The sequence below is a fragment of the Desmodus rotundus genome, chromosome 5, assembly GCF_022682495.2.
Source record: "Desmodus rotundus isolate HL8 chromosome 5, HLdesRot8A.1, whole genome shotgun sequence".
NCBI classification, from domain to species: domain Eukaryota; kingdom Metazoa; phylum Chordata; class Mammalia; order Chiroptera; family Phyllostomidae; genus Desmodus; species Desmodus rotundus.
In genome coordinates, this window is record NC_071391.1 from 24,143,255 (window position 1) to 24,168,173 (window position 24,919).

General features: G+C 37.3%; 2 protein-coding genes across 5 annotated transcripts in view; one reads left to right on the forward strand and one right to left on the reverse strand.

The window, feature by feature from the left end:
* Positions 1-22,275, forward strand: part of IMMP1L (inner mitochondrial membrane peptidase subunit 1) — a 52,783-nt gene extending 30,508 nt beyond the window's left edge. For all 4 annotated transcript variants that reach the window (XM_024558735.3, XM_024558734.3, XM_045194052.2 and 1 more), the window contains 4 exons: positions 405-493; positions 2,222-2,348; positions 20,913-21,023; positions 22,108-22,275. In XM_024558735.3, the coding sequence (XP_024414503.1) occupies positions 405-493; positions 2,222-2,348; positions 20,913-21,023; positions 22,108-22,176 (396 nt within the window). In that variant the 3' untranslated portion in view covers positions 22,177-22,275. The remainder of the gene's footprint in view (positions 1-404; positions 494-2,221; positions 2,349-20,912; positions 21,024-22,107) is intronic.
* DNAJC24 (DnaJ heat shock protein family (Hsp40) member C24) overlaps positions 22,268-24,919 on the reverse strand; it is a 52,316-nt gene continuing 49,664 nt past the window's right edge. The window contains exon 5 of the mRNA XM_024558737.4: positions 22,268-23,689. Coding sequence (XP_024414505.2) covers positions 23,559-23,689 — 131 coding nt within the window. The 3' untranslated portion in view covers positions 22,268-23,558. The remainder of the gene's footprint in view (positions 23,690-24,919) is intronic.

Sequence of the window (24,919 nt, forward strand, 5' to 3'; positions counted from 1 at the left end):
AATAAATAAATCATTCCTTTATTCATTCAGCATGTGTTTTGAGTTCAGCTGTATGCCAAGCACTCTTCTTGACCTTCGTTATAAAGCTACATGACAGACAAGGTCCCTGGCCCCAGGAGCTTACTTTCTATAGGATGGCCAGAATTTGCAAACATAGATAATGTTATTTTATTCACATATTATAATGTAATATCAATAGACCATTTTTAATATATTTGCTCGTGTTTCCCGACTTGGTGGCCTCTCTGCAGAGTTGAACTTATCTGGGAGCTGCCAGCTTATTATGAGTCATATTCCAAGCTGGAAGAACGTTTGCTTGATTTCTCTCTTTTAAGCCTGCGCAGACCATTTATGTTCTATTTTAAAAGGTTTTCAACTTAAATTACAAAATTATCTCTTTTCAGTGTTCTGGACCATCAATGGAGCCTACAATTCAAAATTCAGATATTGTCTTTGCAGAAAATCTTAGCCGACATTTTCATGGTATCCAAAGGTATATTAGTCATAGATATGTTACATTTATGGTGAAAACACACACACACACTGTGTCTGCAGTTTCTTAACTTTGTCTAAGAACTCTTTTATAAATACAAAAGAGTGACAAGCTAGATAAAGTTCTCTCTCAGTTTGAGAAAGTTTTAATAGTTTCTCCAGCATGCATAGTTTGCATCATTGCCTAACATAGATAGCAGGTGCTTTTTTAATGTATATTCAAGCCTACTTTACTCTTTTTTTGTTGGGGGGGAGGGTGGCTAAACTGTTTTGAGTCAAGAACTAGACAGGAACTACTTTACATATCCAAATCATTGATTTGGTTTCTAAATTTTTAAAATAACCCTATTTCTGTTGATGACTATCTTACTCTATAGAGCCTGTGAAGAGCACTTGATGCTTTTTAAACTATAGCACTGTATATGGTGGGGACGAGGGGTCTTCTCATTAATTAAGCTGAAAAACTCATTGGCAAATATGGTTTGCCACTAAATCTTTTTAAAATCCTATTCTAAATGGTGTTTCCAGTTCTCTAATACTATTTATTCTAGTTAACTCCATGAGTACTATTCCATCTGAATGCATGTCATGCATTAATAATTTTACGTATTTTCTAAAGGGCACCTCTCTGATTCCCTAAAATTTGGGTTCCATTGGTTTTTCATAATTCTGAAAAAATAAATTTATACCAGCTTGCCTCTCCAGTAGCTACAAATTTGACTCAATCTAGCCGGTATTTAGCTTATGGCAAAAGTAGGTTTAGACACCCCACGAGTAAGAGTAGGTTTAACTCTGAGATTTCAGACACTCTTACTTGCTGCCTATTTCTAAAGCCAGAACAGCCAGAATAGTTAACGAGCACCTAATTTATAAAATGTGCTGTACATTAGAGAGAATGTTAAGATGAATAACATATTGACCCTTATTTGCAAAAGCTTATAGTAACATCAAATTATTTCTGGAACTAGATATAGATAATAATTAAATATATTAAATCCTTTCAAATGTGTGTGTTAGTCAATAGTTCACTTATTGTTCATTTTAGCAGAAAGAGCATCTTATTATCGTTGAGGCATTACTCCTACATTTTTTGTCTCTGTCTTCCTTTCCACTTTGAAGATCTTTCTTATTTTTCTAATACATATAGATTGTTAACTTCTTTCATGAATTGTGCCAATTTATGTTTGCAGTGTATGTTGGGGCAGCTTTTAGCATTTTATTTGGGTGTGTCTTCTGTTTCACGCTACAGTAAATTGGGTTATATAACTTATGTGCTGTAATCCCTCGATACTTTGAGCTCTAGGGAAATGTAGGTCACGTTTCTACCTTTTTGTGTGCTCTAGAGTCCGTCAGTGCTCCTGGCTGGGCAGTAAAGTTAACTTAGGGAATTTGGTGGTATTTACATGGAATTGTTTTCCCGTAGTTTTGTTTCTAAACATCTGGACACAGAAGTAACACATAGTGGATACAGTGAAAGAAGATAATTCTTACGGAATCATCAGAAATTTTAGAATCTTCTAATAGTTTTTCCATCCCTCTCATTGTTGGATTCTAATGCATAAAAGTCAGTCACAAAGGTTCTCAAAGCTGGTCAGGGTATGGGAGGCCCAGTCTGTGAGAGGATAAAGGGTGTGGCTTTGGGTTACTTTATAAAAGTGTTATAGCGATGCCATGTATGTGTTTATGCTTAACAAATAACACTGCCATTTCTTTGACTTCTTTCCCGCAGAGGTGACATTGTGATTGCAAAAAGCCCAAGTGATCCAAAGTCAAATATCTGTAAAAGAGTAATTGGTTTGGAAGGAGACAAAATGCTCACCAATAGTCCATCAGAGTTCTTTAAAAGCCATAGTTATGTAAGTAACATTTCAATTATGTTATTCATTGGTTTAATAATTTACTAACATTAATTGAAAACAAAAGAAAATGACATTTCTATTTTGAATATAAGTTAAAATGTTGCATTCAGTGGAATTTAAGTATGTTGTATCAAGAACTATTTGGTAATTATATTTTATATTTTAGTTCCTTTTAAAACCCTGTATCAACTTTTCAGTAATAATTATTGCAGGCAAGATTCACCAACAGATGCCAAAATACTAGGCCAAAGTTTGAGGGAAAATAGTATATTTGCATAGTCTCAAAATACCTCTCCCAAGAAATGAATTACAAAGAGAAAGACAGTAAGGGGAAACCTGGTGTTTACCAGGTTTTTAGAGGGGAAGCCTGGTGTTCACCACCTTTACTGAGTGATCAAGGTTAACTTCACCAATAACAAGACAGATCAACATAGTGTAGCCCCTGAGTTGAAGCACTCTCGGGTGTATCACTTCTGTGGTGTTCTTGCAAAAGAGGGTATAACCTCAGTCTAATCATGAGAAAACACCAGACAAACCCAGGCAATTGAGGGTCATTCTGCAACATAACTGACCAATACTCTGCAAAAATGTCAAGGTCGTGAAAAACAAGGAGAGACAGGAATTGTGGTAGATTGGAGAAGACAAAGGAGATATCCCAGCTAGATGCAGTCTGGGTTCCTGGCGTAGACAGATTTCCAACTAACTTATGAAAGGAAAATCTACAATAGCAAAATCAAATAAAGCCTGTAGTTCAGTCTTAAAAATCCTACTTAAATTTTTAGAATAGAAATTCATATACTTTTGGTCTAGTCAACTTACCTGTCCAGTTAGAGAAAGCAAAAGCAGCACCATGGAGGAGTGGAGAGCAGGTGTCGTGTGCTGCCCCCTTTCGCCTGTCACATGGCCACTGTGACAGACCTTTGGCAGAGGAGGGTGGCCTTTGCTTCACTCAGCGTACAGTTTTCTTCCTTTGATAATTATAATGTAATTTTCTACTTTTGTTGAAAATTTCTGTGTCCCTCTCAAATTATTAATATAGCTATTGCATCTATTAAGTAACTTCACCTCTATCTTCATCCCCAATGTAAGCATATAATTAAGAGTTAAATAGCCTTCATCATTGTAAATTTATTTTGAACTATAAATAGCCTCCAACTGCTGTATAAGTAAGTTTGGTCAATTGACTATTACATAATCAGTCCATTTACTTACCATCCATAAGAGACTATGGCTCAGCTGTGCAAATATTTTTGATGTTTATTACCATAATGTTAAACATACTAGTGGTAGTTAGCTGATGGTGATAATAATGTTGGAGATGATAGCGTGGTATCAGGTAACTTGTTTTCCTTTGGACTTTATGAGGGACACTGTATTATTTTATCTTCAAAAATGTCAGATTTTTACATAATGGTTCATTTATTTAAGCATCACAGTAGCAACCTCATGAGATAGGTTGTAGTAGTATTTGACAGATGTAAAAAACTAAAAACAGGGAGGATAAATAAATTGCCCAGTTTCAGACAGTTAATGAGAGAAACAGTTGGAATTCAAATACAGTTAGCCTGGCTCCACCCAGAATTTGTACTCCTTAACATGCTATAACTTCTCCTCCCATAATGTCTTCTACTTACCTATTATTATTTCTACTCCCATCTCATCACATTGTACTTCCCTTAAAATGTAATTATTTTCAAAAAGAAAGGTATCTATTTCTGGTTAGGGGCAGTATTGGTCCTTAAAGAGAAGCCAGTGAGTTTTGAAGGTTTTCTCAGGCCCACCAGCTTTTCTAAGCTAGATTTTTCAAGCTGTAAGAATTGTATAGCTATTACAGAACCACTTTAGTAAATGTGTTCCATTAATCAAGATGATTTATAACAAAAATCCATCCAAGTTTGGGGCACTCTAAAGCGATACCAAACTGCTTGCAGGGTCTGCCCCTTTGGAGGGTTCCCTTTTTCAGCTATCTCAAAAGCACACTGGTGCTGTATTTTATGAAATGGGTTTCTTCTCCTTACCTATGCATCCTCTTAGAAAAATTATTGTTTATAAGACAAAGACATTACTATTCAGATCTTGATTGAACTGCATAGTAATAATGATGAATAGTGAATGTGTTTTGAATTCCAGGCAAAAAACATTATTCTCTAAGTATGTGCTTCAGAAAGCAAAACACCAACATTGTCATTTGGAACCTAGAATACAGAGTTTAGCATATGAAAGAAATACCATTGTTCCTAAGCTGGCATATAAGAATATAAACGGATCGTTGGTTAAGTGAAGTGGAACCATTTTATTCACTCCAGAGTTCTAGAAGTCTGTGTGGCAAGCCACACTTAGGAACTATGATTTATTTTTTACATTAAGCATTTGGAAACTAAGTGGTCCCTGTCAAGGTTCTCTTGCAGTGGGTTTTGCTTATTTTATTTCGATATTTGAGGCCAGTAATTCTTTCCTTGGGCTATGGACTGAGCATTGGCTAGTAGGATGTATGTTTAATTTGTGACTCTTGAAAGAAACAAATGTACTCAGTGCAAAGACCTTGAATTACTTACCTCCTTATACGATAGCAAGTCCTCAAGCTTACTGCTAGAACCGTCTAATATGCCAAAAATATTTAGCTGGAAGTAGAAACATTAAGCAGATAGGAAATACATAAAAATGAACTGGCATTCTCCTATCTGTTTGTACAGTAGGCAAAGTAAAAGCCTATTTAATGTAGGGGATTTGGGCCAGGACTTGGGGAATGTAGTAAAATTGTGTAATAAAGCTAATGAAGAGGCAAAGAAGAATACTTCATTATCTTTCTGAGGATAACGTGTGAGAGCCCAGGGCTGTGACTTTAACCCATAGTATAACTGTGGTACAGCTAGGCATTTTGAAATATATGGTAAGACCTTATCAGCAAACAAACACACTGTAAGATTTTGCATCTAAACCACCAAACTCCTTCGCTACCACATCTCCCTGTAGGAAAGAGTTGTGCACACTCACTGACTACACTCCGAACTTCGTATTCTCTCTTGGACTTGTTATAGTGAGGCTTTGGTCCCTGCATGTCATGCAGCAGTTCTTGTCAAGGGTCCTCAGTGACTTCTGTTGTCAGTCCTGTGGTCAACTCTGAGTCCTCCTTTCACTTGACCAATTAATTGTTAATGTTTGGAAGAGTTCTTCTCCAAACCTGGTTTCTCTAGTTTAGGGACACTACTCTCTCCAGGTTCTTCCTATCTTTTTGCTTCTGATTTTCTTTTGCTGGTTCTTCCAAACGTTGGAGTAACTAAAAGTTCTTATTTTAAACTCCTTCCCTTGTTTATATACACTCACACTTTAGATGACCTCATCCTGTCTCATGGTTTTAAATACTAACTTAATTCCCAAATTTATATCAACAACTTCTTTCCTGAACTCCAGAAGCTTATGTCTAAAATCTGCCTAATACGTCTATTTTAGTATATAAAGGTCACCTCAAACCTAACATGTCTAAAACTAAACTGATTTTCCATCCCAACCTGGCCCCTGCCACACACTCTCCCATCACAGTAAAGGCTGTCCCTCTCCTCTGCTCTCTCAGGTCGTAAACCTTGGGAGTCATCCATGACTCTTCTTTCACCCCACATCCATTTCACTGGGAAATCATAACTCTGTCTTCTAAGTGTCATCAGAGTCAGACCACTTCTTTGTCACACTTACTGCTGCCATCCTGGTGCAAGGCAAATTTATCTCCCTAGTTTTCTTGCACTAACTTCTGAACTGCTTTCTCTGCCTATACCTTTCCCATCTTCTTGCTTTCCTACCCCTCCACTGATTGCTCTACATAGTAGCTGAAGTAATCCTTTTTAGTAAGGGTGTCTTTTAAGAGCGATACTGTCATTGTTCTGCAGTAAGACCCCAGGGACTCCCCATCTCAGTCGTAGTAACAGCCACAGGCCTTAGGGTGGCCTGTAAGACCCTACCTGGTCATCCTGCCTGCTGCCTGTTCTTATAATTTCATTGGAGCACAGGCATGCTCATTCATTTACATATTGTCTATGGCTGCTTTCACTAGAACAGCAGAGGTTGAGTAGTTGTAACAGAGCCTATATGGCTTGCAAATTTGTGCTATATACTATCTGGATGGCAGGGATTTGTTTTGATCATGGCTGATTCCCCAGCACCCAAACTTTGATTTGGCACCTAGTAGGTACAAAAAATACTTGAAGGGTAGAAAAATGTGTATATATGGATAGGGTCTGACCATGTATTCTTTTAGTTTCTATTCTGCTTTTACTCAGTTTCTTCTGAAAACTCGCTCCCAAGTAGGTGCATTATGTCACTATTTTTCAGTAAGATAGGCGTTCCTGTAGCTCACAACACTCTGTAGGCTGCTGCTGAACTGGCCAGTTTGGGGTTATGCTAGTCTTCACAGAAGACTTGAAAGCTAAGCTGCTTCCATGGCAGAGCTACCTGACCACCAGGTCCCTGTTACTTTGTACCAGGACACAGAGTGCCAACTACTGGTTCTTCCCCCAAGGGACTTCTGTTTGGACTGAATGGTATTTTCCAACCATTTTTACTAAGCCGGCTGAAAATTCACTGGGCTTTGAATTGACCTGTCACTTTAGAAAACTCTAAATCTTTTAAAGGAATCATAGAACTGAGGAACTCTGGACCGACCTTGTTCTTTTGAAGGAAGGTGTGGTTCTCCAGAAATGCTATCTGGGGTTTGTTATGATGAGGGTTAAGTTGCCCTTGCAACACACGGTTCCTGCTAATGACGCTGTGCGGTAATAAGAGTTTTCTACATTTCAGTGGAAATGCACATGTGTTTTGGACATTATTTGCCACTACACCAGTATTTTGTTCTTGTGATCCTTTATTGGTTGGCAGGTTAATGATGGGGAGAGTCGTTACTCCTAGTTAGTAAACCGCCCCTCTGACTGGAAACTTCTGCTTTTCAGAGGTTGTTCTTTGCAAAATGAATAATCAGTTTTTAAATCTTCCAAAATTAAAGTATTATTGAATTTCAGTTTCTCAACCATGTTGAAAATGGACATATTAATAGAAATATGATTATGAAGATTTCAGTATATTCCTGTAGTTTTATCGTAGCACTGTTTTGCTATTGTTAAAGGAAATGAATCTGTAGTCGTCAGAAAGAGTGTATATTTTTACATTTATTATTGCCCTATCAAAATATCGGGCCACTTAAAGCTTAATGGTTCTTGATACCGTAGATTCCAGAGTTATGCACAGAAGACGAAGTATTACTTAGCAATGACAGTGTTTTACCACAGAGCAATGGTAGGTGGATTGGAAAGTAATCTTTCCTACATTGTTTCTTTTTGAATGGTCTCTGGGGGATAAGTGGTGACGGAAAGAGACTTGGGGTGGTGAACACACAATACAATATGCAGATGATGTGTTGTACAATTGTGCGCCTCAAACCTATAATTGTACTGACCAATGTCACTCTAATAAATTCAATTTAAAAAATGATCACTTTATAGAGTTAACACTAATGACCTCTTAATGTGCACTATATATAGGTTATAATTCAAATCCTTGAATGTCCTAATGCTGTTTTTCTGTTTGTTTAAATGTCATTTACTTCAGCAAAAAGTCACAAGCATATGGCCTTCCATTACCACTTGTATTAGAAACAGAAAAGTACTTCTGCGTAGGGGGAGGACTCATCAGATTGAAAGGGCTCGTTTATTGCAAGCTGCTGATACACTAAACTCTTATGTCATTTCAATAGAAGAACTACCTAATAATGTCACTTATTACAACAAGGATATCTAAACAGGGGCCTTGCTTTTTGCAGACGGTAGTGATAAAAACCCGTGCTACACGTCCATTTCTCGGCAACGGCTCCCGGGTGAATCAATCGTGGCACACTGCTAATGTCTTGATTGCAGCTGATGTGGAGGAAATATGTTTACTCTTGTGCTAAAGCGAAGTTCACTGCAGAGATGACGTGACTTTTTCATCCTACAGTTAACACAATTCTGAAGATAAATTTGACTGACTGTTTACAATTCTGAGGTGTTTTTCTTCTGATGTTAACACTAAATTGCCATCTCTGAGGCTCCCACAACTTAAGCATTTTCTGATGTGTTTTCTGAATATTTTCAGAATAATTTGATCTTAAACAATATTTAGTTTATAAAATTGTATTTTATAGAAATGTATTTAATCTTATATATGTTTGAGTATATATTTGAGGGTGGAAACCAAAAAGCCCTGGTGTTTGTTTATAAAAAACTGTGTATTTATTCTGACATGTTTAAACTTCAGTCACCTTCAAGGTGCTCTGCGTTTGATGCAGTACACACACCAGGATGGTTTTCCACTGCTCAAAACAGTTTTTTAGATTGTCAGTTTTGATGCCTTCTAGTGCTTCTGCAGTTTTTTGTTTCGCCTCTTGCATATTGGCAAAACCTTTCCCCTTGAGGACTTTTTTCATTTGGCAAGATTGGGTGATTATAGAGAGGGTGGGGTGGGGGGCTCATACCATTTTTGGTCAAAAAACTGCTGAATACTTAGTTCAGTGTGGGCAGGTGTGCTCGTAAATCACCCATCGTGAAATGGGCAAATGTGTTGAGTCTTCAAAAAAATTAACTGAAGCCAAATGCAGCCTCTCACAACAACACCTGCTGGTACACTGATACAGATGGGTTCCTAGAAGACTCAACTAGTGGGGGAAGCCTGTACTACAATGGGCCTGTCCTCCAGAAGATAATTCAGGTTTCTGGGGGTTCCCCTCATATGTATGTATGTGTATATATGTGAATATCAATGTTTCTATTGAAAGATTTGCATGTCTTCCTAAAACTAATGTGTTCTGCTCATCTAAAAATATTTTAACCACTCAAAGTTAATTTGAGTTTCCAGTCCAAAGTTGAAAAATCAGTGCCATTGTGAATCTAGGGAGGCAGTGTGCCATTCAGTAAAATACAAATATGATATGTACTTTTGTCAGTTATAAGAGACCTCTATACTTTTAAAGTTGCCTAAAAGTAATTGGGAGAAACTGAGACTGAAATTATAACACTGCTGTTCATTGCTAGCATCCGAAGCAGACTCCAACTCTGATAGTAGTAAAGAGAATATATTCCAAGTGTCATGTGGCTTAATAAGATATAGTTGTATGCTGGAAAGCTACTTTGAGTAGGTACAGTATGTTCAGATGTCTTTTCAACTAAGCAGCTAAATGAGGTCCTGTGTTACCACTTTGGGTGATTAAATCCCTACAGGTTTCTGTGACCCATTTAACCTTAGTCCATGACAGCATTCTCATTCTGCTGAACTATTCTCTACCCAAAATAAGGATGGAAGAGAGGAATAACAGATACAAAAGCAGGCGTATGCATGTTATAAAGCAGTGAAGCAAGTAAATTAGCAAGAAAGTACTGGCTTTATGAGCCACTGTACTGCTAACCTTGATATGTGGGAGCGCTTTCCTCCTGGATTAGAATTTTCATAATTTTTAATTTTTAAGAAAATTTAGGAATCATTTAGTTTTGCATAGCTAGTGCTTACGTGCCCACTAAATATACATGCAGAGCCAACAGGAAAGGAGACAAAAGTACTGAAAACTATAGAGTCAGTAATTTAAAATGCTAAGATCAACTGAAGATTCTGATTAACTTTCGAAACACTGTATGTATGAATCTCTCAATAAGAAAGGATTAGAGAAACCTTGTCTTCTGCGGAGATCTAAAATTTGACCCGACATCCTTATGTAAGGCAAGTAGGTCTAGGGACAAAGACTGCTGTGGACTTCTGAGCCTAGGTGCAGATGCACCTAAGCCCAGCATTCAGGCACATTCCCTAAAAAGGCTGCGTCTCAGGAGCAACTGGAACCACTGGATTTGGGGGATGGCGTGGGAGAGAAGATTTAAATGGCCTTCAGGAGTTGATAGAGGTGGACAGACATTTCTGACATTAATTTCACAGCTTGCCTTTTACTCTTTTTTTCATCCACGCATTCATGAATTCTACTAACAGTTATCGAGCACCTGCTGGAGGGCCACCAGCAGCACCATGTTGGGTAGATCCCTGCCTCCAGTGCTACCCAACAGAACTTTCTGCAAAAGTGGAATATTCTGCATCTGCACTGTCCAATATGGTAGCCAGTAGGTACAAGTGGCTATTCCACATAGGGAACATGGCTGTTGTGCCTGGGGACTGAACTTTTAATTTTATATAATTTGTAAAAGAGCCACGTGTTGCTAGTGGCTACCATAATTTGACAGTACAGCTTTAGGAGCTTGTAGTCAAGTTGGAGGAACAGACAGGTATTACAATATGATGTAAGAGAATTATATACAAGATGTTATTATAAGATGCAAATGGCTCTTTTCCACTTGGGGTAGATAGGATTATTCCTGAGAGGAGAGGTAAATCCTGAGTGGAAGTTCTAATGGGTAAGTAGGAGTTAGCTAAAGCAAGCGTCACGTTCAGGTCTAGGAGGGAGAATGCAGCATTGTGCTTTGGGCAGCTGCCAAAAGTAAGTTGCTATGTCTGGAACATATAGTGGGGGGGGGTAGTGAACAGAGACAGAAATGAAAAAAAAGTAAACACATCTCAGTTTCTTGCATGTCTCAAGCAGGGGAGTAACATTATTACAGTTAGTTTTTAAAGATGACCCTTATATTAGTATAGATGAATAGATAATGGCTTGGACTGGGAGAGACTGGAGACAGGGACACAGTTAATAGGCTGTAAGACATAATTGAGATAATAACATTAAGAATGGAAAGCAGTACAAAGTTTGGAGAAAGATCAAGGAAATACCTAGACAGGATGAGATGCTGGGAGAAATGGAATTGAAGGGCTTCATCCTGACCCAGTTCTCTGGCTTTAGCAGTAGGGGTCACGGTATATTAAAATAGAGGATTCTTGGGGAGCTGTTAACTTGGGAAATGAAGAGAAGATATATTCAATTTTTGAGCAGTATAAAAGCCTATCTAATAAGCCTGTGATATATTAATTTTAAATTAACATAATGGTAATCAAATCATTATAGGAAGTGGGGGCGGGGGGAAGTGCTTTCCCAGCACGATTATCTGGATGCTATATTATTCCCTCCTTGATGTCCGCAGTATACTTTAATGATCTCTTAATCAAAACAATGTTTTGATGTTCTCAGCCTTCAGAGATTAATCTTTTTAAATATCTTAAGCTATTCACTCTGTAGCTTACATCATCACAAAAATTTTATCTGTCATCTACCTGCCTAGTTTGCAATTTTGTACACACAAAGCTAGATTTCATTCTAAGTAACTTGTAGGATATGGAACATTAGAGTTGTGGTTTTGGTGAATAAAATACAAGTAGGATAATCTATCAAACAAAAACATGCAAAAAATGGTTTTTTTTTCAGGCATTAGTAACATCAAGTACCAAATGAGCTACATATTTTAATCTTTTTTTTTGGAGTATGGACACTTTTCTATACCTGATCTTCTATTTCTAATACCATTTCAGTTGTGAATTGGTTTTCTAGCCAACCTCTGTCTGAAGCAGTTAGGCATAGAGGCCACAGACATTGAAAAGAACTACAGAGTTTTACCTATAGAAATAAATCCATATAAGGATGAGTTTTGACTTTGGGAAGAATTATTTAAAGTCCCAGGAATTAAAATTTTGGTGGAAATATTTTAATACATATTTTGTATAGCATTTATCTGATTTCCCAATCATTTAGACTTTTTTTGAGAGCATGGGAAAAACTCATTATTTATATGCTTAACACCATATCCTACTACTCTATGAAATACGTTATGTGTTTCATTACGTTAGGCTTATCTTTTAGAATATGAGAACCAGAGTATACATCGGGTCATATTAAAATGAAAGTACAGCTCTGGCTGGTGTGGCTCAGTGGATTGAGTGCCAGCCTGCGAACCAAAGTGTCGCTGGTTTGATTCCCAGTCAGGGCGTATGCCTGGGTTGTGGGCCAGGTCCCCAGTAGGGGGCACTTGAGAGGCAATGACACATTGATGTTTCTCTCCCTTTCTCCTCTCTCTAAAAATAAATAAGTAAAAAGTCTTTAAAATGAAAGTACAGAGATAAATCTTGAAATGATACCATAAAAAGATGCTTCTTTTAAATACTAATCCAAAAACAGAGCAGGCATAACATTGTTTTATAAATAGCACAAGAAAAGACATCAGAGAGCAAAAAATCGACTGTTCTAAGGAAAAAATTCTGGAGAGGTAGGACATTACAATCAGATGGCTAGGATGGAAGGGCCTATTTACTGGCTTCAATCCCAGCCCTTTCCCCCTTCCTCTAGCCTGACCTGTTGGTGGCTTGGTAGCCAATTCTGAAGAAGTGATGATTCATAAGGGAGAGCCTAAGCATTTGGTAATATAATATATATTCTTTGATGAAGATTCCTATTAAAAGAATAAAAATATTAGTGTTTAGTCATACATTTGGATGATTAGGTGTTAGAACTGAATTTCACTAAATCAGTTAACATAATTAATATGGCAGCTATTCACAATTAATGTACATTTTATATTATGTTGGATTCAATTCCCGGTCTTGGCTAATGCCAGAACTATATAATTGAATACAGTATAAAAGAAAATGATAAAAACATAACCAAAGTAAAATTACAAAGCACAGTTCACTTTGCAGATTTCTGAGTACGCTTTAGGAAGACCAGGAAGGAACATAGAAGGCATCATTCACAGTAGCAGCTGGGACAATTGCTAATAACGGTAGCTAATATCTAGTGAGAACTTACTGGATGCAGGAGCCTTATGTGTTACTCTCCTTGGTTCTCAGAATAGTTCCGTAAGGCATTTATTAGTCCCAGGTGTATAAATGAGGTTTAAATAACCTGTCCAAGGTGCTTAACTAGCAGTAGTAGGGGCCCAGTTTGAACTCAGGACTGACTGTAGACTATCTTTAACCACTATGCCAAACAACCCGTGAGAGATTCCGATTCAGGCTGGATGGTGTTAAATACCCAGGGATGAAAAGGAGCGTAGCTTGCCATAGCTATGAAAATGAGCAGGTCAAGTCTTAGAGTGGTAATAATTGGCTATGAATCTAAGGTGGCGCCATTTTTAATTAGGGAAGGACAGTAAGAGTCTCCAGGAATGATGAAGACAAGTCAGAATTTAAATGGAGAGGAAAAGAGCAGGACTCCATAGACATAGTACCCACCGAAAGAAGCAAGTGTGTGAACTGTTCCGTACCTGGTCCTTGCAACGGTTAACCCCTTTGTCCTGCATCTAGCATTTGGGGCACCTCCATCAGGGCTCCAGATACTACAGTCAGGTAGACAGGTGCGGGCGAGAAGTTGTGGCAAGGAGAATGTCAATGACAACAGATCAGTGGGACTGTTCCTTGAATTTTGCTTTCAGAGATATCCAAAACTGACACTTGAGACACTCCCGTTTTTTAAAAATTAAAGATTAATAATCTTTTCTCAGCTTTTTGTTTTTAAAAGCTCTTCTACTTGATTGCCTCTGGGGGAGATTTAATGCCTCACTTTTTGGCATTACTGTCTTGTTTATAGCTGTCTTGGTGTTACAGGAAGGATAAACTTCAACAACATATTCACTGGTGGTGTTTTTCATTGCCGTTACTTTAGTAAAAAAAATAGATTTTCCAACGTTCTTTTAGAACTGTATAATAAATTATTTCATTTTCCAGATATTCTCTCCAGTGGTTTGTCCGCTTAGTATCAAACCATGGCTACATTTTGGTTACATGTCATGATTAAGCAGAATATGCACTAACCACGTAATGGTTTGGTAATTTGACTTCATCCTGTTTACCTGAAAGACGGCAACATAAAACAGTTATTTGGGTATTAATTGTTAGACTGAAATGACATGTAAAATTATATGAACTGCTTTCCTGGGCAGGGAAATTATCCTGTCTGTCTTTGCCAAAAAGAAAGAAGGCTTTCTGATTGCTTTCAGAGATGCGTGCCTCTCCTTTTCCTATTCAATTGAAGGAAAAGAAAAAAATAATCATGTCAAAAAAGGATTCCCAAAACTTTGCCCCCTCCTTGCCTTGTTCTTTAACAACTACTAAAGTTATTGTTTCTTTAATAACAATAAACATTGTCCTTTTCACTCACATGTTAGAAGAACCATGAAAGAGGCATAAGCAATTGTAGGGCCAGTACCCACCCTTACCTTTGCTGGTTGTAAATTATGAAATATCTGGCAAACAAGGGGTTAATTAAACATCAAATCTGTTATTAGGCTTTTCTTTCTTTCTTTTTTTTTTTGAAAGGTCCAAAATACAAATATCTTACTTTTCAGTCAGAACTTTTACTTAATTAGATATTCTTTGCTTAATCAAATAAATGAGTTTGATTATAGTTTTAGTAACTGTGTTATTTGATATTGTGGACTCTTTCATCAGAATTCACTCGAATCAAGAAAGGTAACACCTGTGGGTTGGTTCACAAAAGCCTCTTTTGTTACATGGACACCCGCAGGCCCTGAGGCAATTACGTTTGTTGCTTGTGCTATAAAAGAGGCACTTAACCAGACCTCGGTGAGTATTGCTGAGAACTAGGCTTGATGCTTTTGTCCAGCCCTGAGATTAGGTTTTAGCTTAGCTCAGGAAGTAAACCTCTGACGTAACAAGGAAAAACAAGCATGATTTAAGGGTTCTTTTAATGCTTTAAAATTTAGCCCTAAAGTTAGCTGTATCTGAGACCCTGGGAAAATTCAAATTTGAGCAAAAGTAAAATATTCTATGTGGCATTCATTGTAAAAACATATCTGTATATTCCTAGTCAGTCTCAGGTATTCATTTAAGTTTCCATGGCAGATTTACAGAAGTATAAAAAGGAAAAGTATCTAACTATTAAAAAGTTTTGGTTTTGAGAAGTAATGAACATAACATGGAATCGGGGATTACCATTTTTGGCCATTTGCAAAACATTTAGTACAGATGCATTTATTGTATGTAGTCCTGTTCTACTTTAGTTGGAAGGTTATAGCGGTTTTTTAGAAACATACATTAAAAAATATAGTTTAATCTATTTTATCTGTTAATATTTTGTTATAATAATGTTGCTATAGATTTTTTTCTCTTATCTGGCTTGAATTTTCAATTTAGTGGGAACAACTTGGTTAATCCAACAGACAGTAACTGTGTTGAGTTAGAAAAGACATTTTGCTTCTGTTCCTTGCCTCACTGCGTAAGGCTAGATTTTGCGTTTCAGACCCCTATCCAAACTGTGTTGTAATTTGTTTGTTTAAATAAGTGAGTTCTTAGCTAGGCTGATATTTTAGTCACCCAGACACCTGGGGACAGTGCTGCTAATCGCAGTCATTTGCTTGTGCTACACAGAGCAGCCGGGCCTGCTATCAGACGGGAGCTTAGTTAGGTCCTGTTCTTTCCACACTAGCACAGGCAAAAAAGATTTTTTTTTTTAACTCAACAATGTTCCCTTTTTTAAAAGTACAAGTATCACTGAAAGGTCTAGGCATATTAAGACACATATGTTAAGTACATGTGGGTGTACTTTAAATTGCCTAAATAATAACATACAAGTCACAAAAATGTACATTTTGAAACATAAAACAAACCTTTGTGAGTTTTCTTTAAACATTTATACACACTGCCCTATAACTTACTTTTTTTTCACTGACTGTATGCATGTAAATCTATTAGTTTTTTTAAAACCAGCTATTATTATATAAATAAAGTTACTTTATTTAACCTCTGCCTCCTGAGGAACGGTTACATTGTTGCCAATTTTGAGATACAAGTCACACCATAGTGAACTCCCTTGTTCCTACATAACTGCAGGCCGAGCTGGGCAGACCTTTTCTGAAGATTGTGATAGGGACAGGGAAAAACGCAATCGTAGAAGAGCCGACCCTGAAGGGGGCACAAGGCGATGCAAAGGCACACGAAACTTTTAATTCTGACCAAAAGGATTCTCTTCATATTATTCTGAAGTGTGCTAAAAATAATAATAAAGACTTTACATTAGATAAGTTGAATCTGTTTCTGACAATGATGGAGTAACTGGTGCTGAACTTGCCTTTCAGTCATTAAAAAAATGAGAAAATTGGACAGAATAAGTGAAACAGCTATTTTCAGACAGCGCACAGCAGGCAGTACCAGATGGATCCCCGAGAGAAGGGAAACAAGCCTGGCAAGCCCTACACTTGCCCCAACCTCTGCCTTAGGCAGTTTTCAGGAGGCCCGGTGAGGGAACATGATGAGGGAACATTCATAGGGGTCTTGCTCAGTTGCGGAGACAAGGGAGCAGGGTAGAGGGAAGTTTAAGTGGTTGGAATTTGTGTATCAAATCATCAGGGACAGCTGAGATCCAGGATGACCTCCAGAAATCTGCGTAGGTGTTCTCTTGGCTTTGGGCTGAATGCATACTGAATTGTGCCTGCTTCTGGTGAGACTTAAGAGACTGAGCAAAGAACAAGTAGTGGGCAGCTAAGTAATTCCCAGAGCTCGCACAGGGCTGAGAGCCATTTGAACTCTGACCAGCCAGAGTGGACAGACCTCACTGAATATCCAGAGCTTTCAGCAAAGACCCCAGTATACCATGTCCTACTGGTAGGGCAAAAGAGAATATTGTGAGCTACGTAGGTCCCAAGTCTAACAAGCTTAAAAACAAGGCTTGAGCCACAGCTAAATTAACTACCTCCTCCAAAACAGACAGACCTATCCAACATTTAGCATACTCTAAAGACAACAAAATACACTCAACAAATGAATGTCCACCTCAATCACAAATTCTAGATATGTGAAAATGGAACCCATAACCAGAACAAAAATCCAAAGTAAATCCAAAAATGGAGTTTGGATTTCCTCCAAAGTATTTGGAGTTAAGTAAATCCAAAAATGATAGAGATAATGGAATTAACAGATGCGTGCTCCAAAACACCAATTTTAAATATTTTCAAGGATATGGAGGATGAACATAATGAGGAAAGAAACAGTAAATATAAAAAAGAGCCAAGTGAAATTTCTAGAGCTTAAAAATAGATACAAACTACAAAAGATCCCAGACCGGAAGAAAGCATAATATCCGTCAAAGGACATTGAATGGAGGTATATAAAAGACTCTTAAGATAAAGAATAAGAAAAAACAACCCATTTTTAAAACGGGCACAATATTTTAATACTACTTCACAAAAAATACGTAACAGGCACAAGAAAGAAATGCTTGTCAGAGAAATGCAAATGAAAACCACAACATGATACTAGTAACTGTCTAGAATGGCAAAAATTCTTTTAAATGAAAACATCAAGGTTTTGGAACAACAGAAAAACTCATACCTTGCCATTTGGAGTGTACAATGGTATAATCACATTGGAAAATTTTAAGGCCAATTATATACTTATGACCTAGAAATTCTACCACAAGGTGTTTAAATTTGCTGAACAAAAGCCAGACACAAAATAATATCTACTGAGCAAAGAAATGTGTAGTCTCTTTCATATGAAATTCAGGAACAAGTAAAACTAGTCACTAGTAACAGAAAACTGATCACTAGTTGCCCAGGACTGGCTGTAGGGCTAGGGGATGGACAGGAACAGGAAGGGGCTTTTGGGCATGATAGAAATGTTCTCCATTTTGACTGTGGTAGGTGGTTTTATAGATGTGCATATTTTTCAAAATTAGTGTCAAAATTTAAAATGAGTGTGTTTTACTCTATATAAAGTAAACCTCTATAAAATTGATTTTTAAGGTGTATGCCCCTTACTCAAATACCAAAAATAGTTCTGTGTTTCAAAAACAGAATAATTTCAAACATCATGAATTTTTTACTGGGAGGCCGAGTAATTGATGGAGAGGTAGGCTGAGCAAAAGGTACTGCTCGATTTTAAAAGATCCACACTTAGAGGTTTTCCTGTTTATAGAGAAGAGCTCATTAAAGGTACCATAAGTGATGAAATTGTTTCCTTGATTTCTGTCCTTTATATCAAGCATTGATGTCTGTGAGATACAGAGGTTATTCCTTTACTGTAAGTGGGTGTTGTTCTGTATAGGCTTCAGATGAGTAGAAGTTAACATGTCCCATACTGGAACCTACTTCTATTAAAAATCAGTAATAGTACTTCATAGGTTGTTTTAAGGGTCAAATGAGTTTTTATTTGTTTATTATTATTATTAAATAAACCAGAAAGCCACATACACATACTGGTTGGCACTGCTATTCGTCCTCTTGTTCCATCTCTTGCAATCAAGGATGAGGCGTAGCTAGCCTGGTCACACTCCTCCAAAGGCTTCTGGTGATGTATTCTGGGCTTCTCTTGGCAGATTTCCTCCTGTACTTGTTAATTTCACTACACCAGAGATAACACTTAACGGCGATATTTAGCTAGTTTGGAAGAAACTTAGGTCATAACTGCCACCAAACTGATTGTATCTTACAAGAAATTTATACTTACTAATAATCACCAGCAAATATTTGAGTTCCAGCTTTGGTTTGTATCTTCTTGAGTTGTTGGTATTAGCCTATATAATTTTTTTTTTATTTTGCTTCTCCTGGTGTTCCTAAACTTTATGGTGGAGAAACTGTGGAAATTTAAATACAATAGATGTTGACATCGTGGCTTCTCCTAAGGCACTACTTCAGAATTTAATGACACATGGCTTTTCCAAATGCACTATTTTGTTTTCATTTATGAGCTGAGATAAACTCATTTGTCTCCTTGAGCAACCTCATGCTTCACTGCACATAAATCCACTGATCTAGGCAGGAACTAGCCTTACTCTTGGCCTTAGAACCAAGAGTAACTAGTGAGACTGTAACTGTAACTAGTAAGACTAATGAAAGAGAGTGATGCTCTGGCCAGGTGGCTCAGCTGGTTAGAATGCTGTCCCGATATGCCAAGGTTGCGGGTTTGATCCCCAGTCAGGGCCATACAAGCAATGAATGCATCAGTAAGGGGAGCAACAATCGATTTCTCTCTCTCTTTCTCTCTCTTCTCTCTCTAAAGTCAATCAATCAATAAAAAAAGAGTGATCTTATAGTATGTCACATTCTTTTAAGAAACCTATGTCCTTTCTCTACAGATAGAGAAAATTAACATTTAAGCGTATCTAAATAAAAATAATTAGCTTCATTAATTTTTGACAAGTATTTCTACATGATATATTCCAATATTATATAATCTCTGATATAAAGTGAAATTAAAATTTTATATGCTTGTATAAATTTATTTTTCCAAATGGTAACAGGAGGGGAGAAATAAATAGATCCCAGAGGATGTTTAGGGCAGTGAAAATACCTTGTGTGATACTATAGTAATGGGTACATGTCATACATTTGCCCAGACCCGTAGAATACACAACTCCAAGAATGAACGCTAAGGTAAACTTTGGGCTCTGGCTGATGAGCGTAGGTTCACCTAGTGTCACAAGTACACCGCTGTGGAGGGGGTGTCAGTCACGGGGGAGGCTGTGCGTGTGTGGAGGCAGAGGGACTGTGGGAATTCTCCGCACCTTCCTGGCATTTGTGCTGTGAACCTAAGTGTTCTAAACAATAACGTGTTAGGGAAGTAACTGGTGACACTTTTGAAAGTTACAGCCATTTCGTATTAAACTGAATAGGAATATTTTTATTCACACAAGGTCCTCAAGTATTAGCCAGTCAAAAGAAGAGTGAAAATAAATTCCTTCCTGACAGATCATTTTGGACTGGGCAATATAATTGAACTTTCTTGGCCAACACAACCTATAAAATAAAAACTTTTAAAATGCAGTTTTAAGGATTGTTGCTGTATTTTTTTTAAGTTTATGCTGAACACATATTAATGAGCACATGTCTCATCAAAGAAACCTTTATTTTTTTAAAGAAACATGTTGTTCTTTGAACATGCTTGCCATTGAGTAAAAATTTACACTTATGTTATTTACCAGTTACTACACAAGACATATAGGAACCAGGGTCTTTTCATTTAGAAGGTTACCATCATTAATTTTACAACTGATGATTTTATAATAGGCCCTTCCAGTTCCTGGTGGTCATTATTGAAGTATAATGCATTACAGATACAGCCTGTACAAAGGCAGAACAGGGATCTTAATTAGAATTCTGACAAGCCCATTCCAATAAAATGATGAGATTATTTGTAATTGATGTCACAATCAATTACCATCCAGTTCATCATGAGCAGTCTAATAGGTCTGGCCTTGGTACTGGCCCCAGGATGTTGCTGAATGAGCGGCTGCCCTGCCTGTGCCGTTACGGAGACAGGAGGGCGCGTTTTTCAGGCAGCATCCTGATGACCTCTTTTTGAAGTCTATTAAATTAATGACCCTGTCACACTGTTTTGATCTCTTATACCTCAGGTTGGGGTTTGTGTAACAAATTAATGTTTGGGAATCATGTGGCAAAAATAAATAAACAGGTCTTTAAAAAGTTGAAACCTTAATCTTATATTTAATAAAAGTTATTTTATTGTGCAAAAAATGCAGTCATGGGGTTTGCATGTATTTTACGAAAGAACTTCAGGACATTTCTGCCTACCTGCACAAGACATACTTTTTATTTATAGTAGTACCCACATTTGTTTTTTCCTTTTTAAAGGGGCTGCTTTCTTTAATTCCAGGTTCCAACAGGTCACGTTTGGTTAGAAGGTGATAATCTACAGAATTCTACAGATTCCAGGTACTATGGGCCTATTCCATATGGACTAATAAGAGGACGAATCTTCTTTAAGGTACTGTTTTTGGCTTAAAATGTAGGCTTGCTTCTCTGAGCTGGGGGACAAAAGTTTCTTCCAAAATGAACTTTGAGGTCTGCAGGCTGTCAGTGGATTTAACTGTTGCAATAACAGATATGAAAATGTTGGCCTGTACCTATAACTATTACCCCTTCTTCCCATTGAGACAGGTAATCAAGAACTTTTTTGTTTGCATAATAAAGTTCAAACTATCTTAGTTGTATTGTAGCATCAGAAGCCTTTAATTTGAATGTCCAGACATTTCTATCTCACACATCCTTTAGAGACTATATCCATATGCTTTTGCAGAGGAGCAGTCTGGAGGCAAACCATCTTTAATGCAGGGACAGCCCAGTTAAGCACAGTGAGGAACAGACTTATCCTGGCTGTAGTAAATATATGGTTCTTAGGAAAGATTATTTTCACTGGCTTCTCCTTTTTGTCACAATCAGTAAGGAGATGAACAGACAGGAACATCTGGGGATAATTTACAGGATTCTTTACACTTAAGCATATATTCAAGTACTTAGGTTTACAGTTAACTGTGAGGGTAGTAAAAGGAAACACAGACATGCACATTCACACATACATGCAGCTGACCCTTGAGTAACATGGAGGTTAGGGGCACTGACCCCATGCAGTTGCAAGTCTTGTATAACTTTTGACTCCCTACCCCAAACTTATCTGTAGTATCTGGGGTTTGTTCCAGGAAGCCTGCAGATACCAGATCTGTGGACACTGAAGCCCCTTATATATTACAGAATCACATACATGAATCAAAAGTACTGTTTTTAATCCACTATTAGAAACCTGGGCACACAGAGGGCCAGCCGTGTATTTACTGAAAAACTTCTGTGTATAAGTGTTCCCACACAGTTCAAACCCACGTTAGAGTTTAAATACACACATAGAAATTTACTTTCTAAAGTCTTACTTTGATGTAGGAAATCTTTTCTTGAATGAAGAATAAAGAGAAGGCCTTTAGTTATATGGCGCAGAGAAAGGGATGAATGAAAGGAAGGAATGTGATGATATAACATCACTTACATTAATTGTCTTCAATCACATTTTGATTTTACAGATTTGGCCTCTGAGTGACTTTGGATTTCTGCGTGGCAGCCCTAATGGCCACAGATCTTCTGATGATTAACACGCACTTAGTCTTTTCATTTGATGACTGTCTTCTGTTCAAGTGAATTTATTATTGCCACTGAAACTATGTATTCACCAATAAACTATTTGCTACTCAGTTTGTGATTTTTAATTGTTAAGTATAAAGAATAAGTAACACAATTCTTACACTATATTAATTCAAAACATACGGATAAAAGTAATCCAAAACAAATTATCTAAATTATATGAGAAATATAAATATTTTAGGGGGAAACCTGGATGACAACTTCACTTTTAAATTTTTAGTTTTATAGGTATAATGAAAATCTCATGAATATGCTTTATACTTTAGCTACATTTCAAGTCAAAAGTAGAAAACTAGCCTTCTATGTCCAAACCAACAATAAATACAAAGAGTTCAAACTAATAAAAAGCTGCTAAGTCACAAGCTTGGCTCACTCATTTGAAATTAAGAAGGTTTCAGTGAACCCATAAAGGATTCATTTCTCAATCAATTTTTAAAGAGTTCTGACTTATACTATACATGGAATATTAAAAGTACAGAAAAATAAAATCTTTAGAGTCTACTGTAATTGATAATGATACCTTATAAAAATCCATTTCATCATACTAGCAATGCAATAGTCCCTTATTCCTAAATATAAGCATTAACACTATATCTTAGTACACAGAAATAAAACAGGAAAATAAGCACCTGTTTTGAACCTCTAAAGCTACCACTTCCTAAATTATATTTAAAGCTGAAGATGGCGTGTCCAGGAAGCTCACTCCCTTTGGTAGAGCCGCATGGAGAATTCGGAAATACAGTGCCAGGGCTGAAGTCATGTCTTCTGACTCCACAGCTATCTTCCTTCTTACAGGTGCCTCTCTGCCTTCTTTGTTCACTCTGAAATAACCTCATGAATACCCATATTCAGGCTTCATTATGGGAGAAATAGGCTCACATGTTATTCTCAAAGATTCTAATTTAACTCTAATGACCTGAGATTTAAAGACAGTTATACAATAGGTCTACAACTTTGACAGCTAGAAATGTCACGTAACCTCAAAAACATAGTAACTATAAAGGAATATGATGATACTGTGACCATTAAAAAAGGAGACATGCTTACTAAAGAAATCAGTAAGTTCTCCAATAGGAATTTGCTAAATATAATTTATAATTTGAAGCCCTTTTCTGGTGATCTGTAAATATAAATTATAAATACATATATAAGAACTAAATTTTCTACTAATCTGGGATAGATTTTGCGTATTTTCTTTGCAAATAATAGAACTGACAAAAAAAGAATCTTTTCTTGGTCAAGCTTATACAGTTGCTTGAATGGACAAAGTTGGAATGGACTCTCTTCAACATTCCTGAACACACAGTTAAAGGATTCCACTTGGTGAACAGTTTCAGCCACAGTGAAGCAGTTCTATAATTAGTGAACAAGTATCACAAGAAATCAGGGTAACTTCTTCTGCTTCTTCCTTGGAAACACTGTATTTCCCACCACAACGGCAACTCAGAGAAAAAGAGCGATCATCTGCAGAGAAAACAGAAAAGTGCTTCAAACGCTTACACGCGTCAGTAACACCACACATGCACACACAGAAATGTGATTTACTCCGCAGGAATCGCAAAACAAAAGCAGCACCTCAGTAAGTATAAAATAGGTTAAATGAGAACTTGAAAAAACATACGGGGCAGTGTTTCTAAAAATTATTGATCACAGAATCTTTATGTGTAGAGATGGACTGAAGCTGTAAGTCCAAAGATCTTGGGGTGATAGCAGATGCTCAGAAGTGACCCAGGAAAAATTTATTTGAAGTCTTCTGTTTTCTTAAGATTTATATAAATTTCACATTCTTCCCAGCAATGTGTCCAAAACATGACTGTAAAGGAAAAACAACCCTACTTGTCTCACTGTTAAAGAGCATGCATTTGCCTGGAGTATGTCCTTTTAAAGGAAACTCTTAACTTGACTGTTTATCAAATTCTACATTTGAATATATCTGTTGTGGTAGCATACTATTTCAAGAAACCTGACTCAAAAAAGAGGTCTGTCCAGAAAAAGTCCAGCCATTGTTTATATAACAAGTTCAGTTTGCCTGACATTGATGTAACCTGGCAGCCAAGGAGAGTGGACTGGAATGCGCATGTGTGAACAATGATGACCTCACTGTACTAGTCAGTGGGGGAGGTAGACGCCGTTGAGTGAGCATGTGTACTGTGTGGACATTGCATAAAAAGCAAGTAGAGCAACAAATCTGCACCAAATTTTGTGTTAAGCTTGAACATTCTTCCATGGAAACTGTTCGGACGATTCAGAAGGCTGCAGCTATGGGCAACTGGTGAATGGCAGCTTTATCACAGCAACACGCCTGCTCATGCATCATGTCTCATGCAGAGTGTTTTGGCAAAACATCAAATCACCCAGATGATTTGGACCCCCTACAGCCCAGATTTGGCGCCTTGCGACTCCTAGCTTTTCCCAAAACTAAAATCACCTTTGAAAGGGAGGAGATTTTGGACCATCAGTGAGATTCAGGAAAATATGATGGTGCAGCTGATGGCGATTGGGAGAACTGTGTGAGGTCCCACGGTGGTACTTTGAAGGGGACTGAGGCATCATTGTCCTTTGTACAATGTTTTTTGTATCTTCAATAAATGTCTCTATTTTTCATAGTGCATGGCTGGATACCTTCTGGACAGGCCTTGTGTATAAACACACTACAGTGTGTTTTCTGTGAGTGTACCTGTTTGGTTGTTAAAT